The 6000-nt window shown below is 37.5% G+C and overlaps 1 protein-coding gene across 1 annotated transcript in view; it reads right to left on the bottom strand.

The window, feature by feature from the left end:
* Nucleotides 1-489: 489 nt before the first annotated feature.
* The window catches only part of RBMS1 (RNA binding motif, single stranded interacting protein 1), a gene marked incomplete at its 5' end in the record, with an annotated part of 41282 nt that continues 35771 nt past the window's right edge, over nt 490-6000 (bottom strand). Inside the window, 2 exons of the mRNA XM_009072803.1 lie at nt 490-3002; nt 5865-5949. Of these exons, the coding sequence (XP_009071051.1) occupies nt 5872-5949 (78 nt within the window). The remainder of the gene's footprint in view (nt 3003-5864; nt 5950-6000) is intronic.

Here is a 6000-nt window from a genome sequence, read left to right as displayed (position 1 = left end):
ATTCTAGCGGAGTATCACCTCTGCTCTCCAGATCTGGGTGTGACAACTAATGCTTGGTGCCATGTGGCAAGACAAAAGCACTTGTGGGCAGCAGTTCAGTGCTATGAGCTACCAACGTGACCCTCCATCTCCACCCTTACTTCTGGAAAACGGGCTTGCAATTACAACTACGGCTTGCAAGGCTGGTTACACACAACTCTCCATGCAGGCTGACGCAGAGGACGACAGAGTTCTTGCATTCAAATCAGACATTTCATCATAAATTTTTCATATGTCTTCTGTTTTGTCTGAAAGTGTAAGTGACTTTGTGGTGTGGCTTGAAAGAGTTAAAATTTGATCTTAACAGAAGACAGAGAAGGAAAAACCCCAGACTGTAAATTAGAAAGGAACTCCAAACATTTCAGGATAAACGTGAAGGTTTCACCATAACCTGTGTGGGTTTTCCACCAATAAAGGACTGAAAGAAAAAGACAATGCATTTTCTTTTTTTTTTTAATCTTTTTTATTCAAAAGTTTTCAAAGAAATAAAACAGAAAAAAGCTAACAATCTAATCAAATTTACAGTTCAAAAATGTCTTTTGGCGTTTAACAACAAGTCCTAGGAAACAAAACTACAGAGTTATCTTGAACCGGACAAATAAGTTACCACTGGCAAGTTTGTGGCACTAGTAAAACAAAAATAAAAAATTAACTCTCTTGATCATATAGATATCTCTATGAAAATCTTTTTTTTTCAATCTGTACAAAAGGTCTTTCTTCATAAATTAATTTTTTATAATTTAATGGCTGTCTACTATGTGATGTTTAAGTAACTGATTATTTCTTTATGTACAGAGGTTAAATTTCCCAAATCTTACCCAGACAATGAGTATGGCACTTAGTTCAGACATTTCTGGCAGCAACTCTTCCTTCCCTCTAACACAGCTATCATACTGCAGTTTTAATCAACGCAAAAATAGCAAGTAGTGAGAGATCCAGGTTTGGAAAGTTACCAAATACAGGCAAGGTGCTGCAGGAAGTCTGGACTTTTACAAAGCAGTAATATTCCAGGGAGCATAGAACCAATAATACCACAACTTTTTAAAAAAAGAAAAAACAAAAACATCTCTTATGACTATGCATTTCACTAGAATCTACACTTCTCAGAGCAGCAATTTACTTTTGAAACTATGAAATGTCACCGACATCTATACTCCAATACTCACACAAAATTTAAAAACTAAAAAATACTTGAAAGAAACAACTGCTTAGCCCTAGCTCCCGAGCTAGGATGATTTGGTCTGTGGAAACAGGGAGGGCCAGCAACCTGTCCCAATACAAAAGGAAATAAACTTTGAGGTAGATAACTGATCATATACAGCTGACCAGAGAAGTACACAGTTTTGGAAGACAACTTAATTTATCATTTGATTTAAAACATATGCAATTGTAATAAAGAGCTTTAGTAGCAGTGAATTATCTAATATGTGAAGTACAAATAACTGTGTATTTATGAATCAGGAATTTCATAGTTTCAAAATTGGTTTTCTTTACACTTAACACTTGTAGTGATGATGTAAAGTGTGGCACTGCTTGGATCCAAGTCTTCCTTCATGCTTTTGTGTCCATACATCAATTAAAATTATAAAACCTAAATGCAAATGTACAAAAAAGGCACATTCTCCTAACCGCAAACTGGTCCGGCAAAAATAAAGAGTACAGAAGACGCAATGCTGAGACAAATCAGAATTATTGGTTACTGGCTCTTTGTTCTTTGGTAAAGTTACCTTTTAAAAGTGCCAAGTCTTTTTATTTTTATTTACCTACTATAGAGAGCTAGTACCCAATCAATTATGCTTCTACGTAAATCTCAGCATATGTTTGAAAACGAGTCCTTTAGCTTTTGCCATTTTGCTGTAATAGCAACTTTTCTGTTTGCTAAGTCTCAGCACAATCCTCATCCTAAAGCACTATCATTAGTATAAAGGAAGGACAAAAACATTCGGTGATATCTTCACCCCAAACTCCCTACTCTACTTATGCTAAAACTAGAACATCAAGTTAGTTTCTGAAAAAAAGGCAAAAAAAGATTTTACATTGCATCATACAGCAGAGTTCCTAAATCATTCAAACTACCAGAGGGAACTATTGGCATATGGCCTTACAAACGATTTATCCTATTAAAATTTCCCCAGTCAGAAAATGTGTTTCACACAAAACATTTTTCCCCTCTTGCATTTCACTACCTTACATATTATGTGAAAAATCATTAAAAACACTTACTACACATTAAAAAAGCCAAATTTTCAGCAATTTTTATTGACTACCTTTAAAAGCCCTATGCTGCTGTTTTACAAGGCATAATAGACCAGCTCATTTGGTCAAAGCATTCTACACCATTAGTTTGGACTACTTACTGAAACAGCTACAGCATCGAAAGATTTAAGGCAAATTGGAATTTATAGAAAAGGATAAGACACTTCACACTACATTAAAAGAAAAACAGAAAGCTAAAAGACCAGACACTATAACTGCAACACTGCACTAAAGCAACACTCACACACTGCAAGCACAGAACATCATCTTAGATGTTTTACTATTTTAAACTTCAGAAAATCCATTTCATACAAAAAAAAAGGAAAAAAAAAGGAACAAAATAAGAAACAAACAAAATAAAAATAAACCAAAACACAAATTCTGTCATGCACGTGAATAAGTCTTCGTGGTCATCTGTGCATACCCAGAAATTTGAATATTTTTTTTTGCGTCATAACACTTGATAAAAATTTTTTTTTTTACTAAAATAAACCTGTTCATGGGAACAGCTACTAGATGAATTTAAGGTTTTTCATATGCACCTTATAGAACTTATAGCAAAAATAGTTTTAGTTGATTTCATTATAAATAACATTTTCAAGAACCTGTGCAAAACTGTCAATAATTCCTAAAGCACAATTGATCAGTAAAATCCATGATTGTTTCAGCCTTTGCACCCTTCTCCAGGCCAGGTCAACACTGGACATCTGTAACACAGAAAGGTCAGAGCTAGAGTGGAGTTACAATCACATGCTTTTTTGCTAATGTAGCTGTCCACAAAACTAAATAATTTCCTATTTCAGACAGCCGTGAGGAGACCAAGTGAATTTGAGTACAAATCCAAGAAGTAACATAGGTGGCACTCCAGGTGCTCACCCTTCCCAGAATAAGGCTCTGCGCCAGGACACAGCCTGTACTCTATTTCCCCCTCTATCTCTAATACCTGCTCAGCATGCAGAGCTCCCACTGGGGAACTGTGAGGCTGCACTCAAAGCTCTTCCCTTCTCTGTTGTTTTGTTATTGGTATTTCCTTTTAATTGACCAAAAGTGGTTGAGTGTGTTAGCTTACTCCTGTAGCATCTCCAAGGCTTTTGATCTCTGGAAAAGGACACAACTTTCTTTCGGTGCAGACTCAGGCAGGCTATGTACAACAGCTAATGCAGAGACAGCTACTGTGCCTCTGTGACAGTAACACTAAACAGCAATTCAGGGCTCATCAAATGTGAAGGCAGAACTTCTCAATTTACTGCACTGGCTTATATTGCCATGTGGGTTTAAAAAAATACCCATCTAATGAAAAAAAGTTTAGACAATTTTTTAATTTCTCAAGGCAAGGCAAAGTCTGGTATTTTAAGGCTTGTACATTTATAGGTGCATATACAATGGGGTTTTTTCAAGTCCCTTTAACTATTTTTCACATAGTAGCAACTTGTTGAAAAGAAGCTATTAAGTTATTAAATGCAGCTGCCAAAGGAAAGACGCTGTGTATTTCTGATTGACTGCATCCACTTGTGCAAATGGGCTAGTTGCCATTTACTCCTCCTTTATGGGAATATGTAGATTGACTTTTAATAGGACATTCCCAAAAGTGCTGCATGTGCATTTAGAAAAAAGTTTCAGTTTGACAACAGTAACAAAGCCACAACGTTCAAGAGACTGCAGTGTTCCCTGTATTTAGGGCATGAAATAACTGTCGAATCCCTCCCCTTCACCTGTCTTAAGCAAGACAAGTACCAGCATGTTCCAGGGACAGAAATACCAAATGTCATACTCTGAGGCTGAAATCAGCTGAGTAATATTAAACTTCCCACATGCTCACTGCTACAGACACTGCTGACACAGATTTCACTGGCTCCTACTGCATATAAATACAGGTAACAGTGCTGCTCTGAAGAATAAAATACGCTGAGAACTGGCTTACAGCAAACACACAGAGTTGCTCACAGAGCTTGGTATTCTACACAGAGTCATCATTACAATATGTGTCTCAGACGGCAACACTTCACGAGACTTAAGGCTGCTCCTCCTGCCTGGCCTCGGTCTATGGGAAAGATACTGACAGGCTAGGAGAGACAGGCAGGATGGGGATATGACATGCAGGATTATGCTTCACCATCTACCACAGATCTCTACTGGTAAGGAGGTTTTACATGCCCAGAGGGAAGACTTAAGGCAAAACAAATAATTCCTTGAAAAGCAGTTAACACCAGGCAACAGTCTTGGCATGGGAAACATGCAGGAGTCATGATTTTAACACTAGAAGATGGATAATGAGAAGAGTCTGTGGCTTTGCTTTCTCCCTGCCCTGGAAGCAAATCAAGGATGTGGGCTTTCTCTAGATACCAGCATTTGGCCAGACTACAGGAATAACACAGGTCATATGCTGTGCTACGCAGGCTGTGCCATCTGTTGAGTTTGCCAAGTTTCCCCACTGGTTTGCTTCCATCTTTATACTCTGCAGCACATAAGAAGCTGTTACGCCAATAACAGGGATAACAATGGCATCAAATAGCACAGCTGACCTGTGGAATCAAAGGTAATGCCAAAACGTGTTGGACTGTTGGATCAATACATTTTAGAGAGAATATCACACAACTGTAGCACATAACTCATTATGATTTTTAGTATGTAATAAATGCCACAAGGGCTGTTGAATAACCCTTCTAGGACAGTCTCTAGCACATTATTGCAGCTGAATGGAAATTTTCAGTGTGAGGTCTTAGAAAACGTGATACAAAAAAATTACGTAGCCAAGTTGCCTAGCTTACAAAGCATTTGAGAAAAATGAGTTAAGAAAGAATTAGATTCCAGAATTTTAAAACATGGATCATGGAGAAGGGAGCCGTTAGTGCAAGCAATGTTTTCAGGACAGAAATGTACAGAAAGCGAAAATTTTGCATGAAAGAAGTTCAGGTAAAGCTAATGATTGGCTAGTAAAAAAATAGGGCCATGCAAGCAAAACCAGAGGAAACCTGGAATAGGAAAGTAATACTCTGGAATTAGAGCCAAACGAGGATGTGGATTAAAAATTAACTGACAAAATTCTGGACCAAACTGCTTTTTCCTAGAAAAAATGATGAGCAGGGAAGTCTTCAGGAGAAAAGGTCAGCAAAGATTTCTACCAGACCACCTCCCTGCCTGTGGTTTGTAAGTCAGTCACAAAGCTGCTTCCAATCTTACATGTACCACAGAACAAGAGCAAGACATGTCTATAAATACAGTTCCCTTTAGCATTTTGATTCTCATATTTTTGCACTAATTCATTGTTATTCCTGTATACAGCATGTTGCCAAGATGAACAAATTAAAATCCAACATAATCCAGTTATGCTATAGAGAAATAATTAAAACAATATTACTCATAATTCATTAACTCACTTCTGGATCCCATGTTTCCTTCCCTGGCTTCTAACTCTGGCCAAGTTCAAATTAACTTCACTGTCTCTCCCCAGATATTATCACCAGTATTATGTATATGACACAAACAAAAAATTCAATACAGAGAACTGTAAGTTATGAAATAAAGTATCTTTGAATTCACATCTTTCATGAGACAGGATGAGCCCCTACCTCACAGTTACTTATTTTGCTGATACGTATACGGAGAATGGTCACTGGATGTCTCTACTGTAACCTGTTGCTGACCACTGGCTTCCTGCAAACAGAAAGGAAGACAAGCCATGAGACACAAAATCAGGTACCTTTA

Source organism: Acanthisitta chloris, unplaced genomic scaffold (genome assembly GCF_000695815.1).
Source record: "Acanthisitta chloris isolate BGI_N310 unplaced genomic scaffold, ASM69581v1 scaffold30244, whole genome shotgun sequence".
NCBI lineage: Eukaryota > Metazoa > Chordata > Aves > Passeriformes > Acanthisittidae > Acanthisitta > Acanthisitta chloris.
The sequence above is the reverse complement of the archived record's forward strand: the minus strand, read 5'-3'. Positions and strand labels throughout refer to the sequence as shown.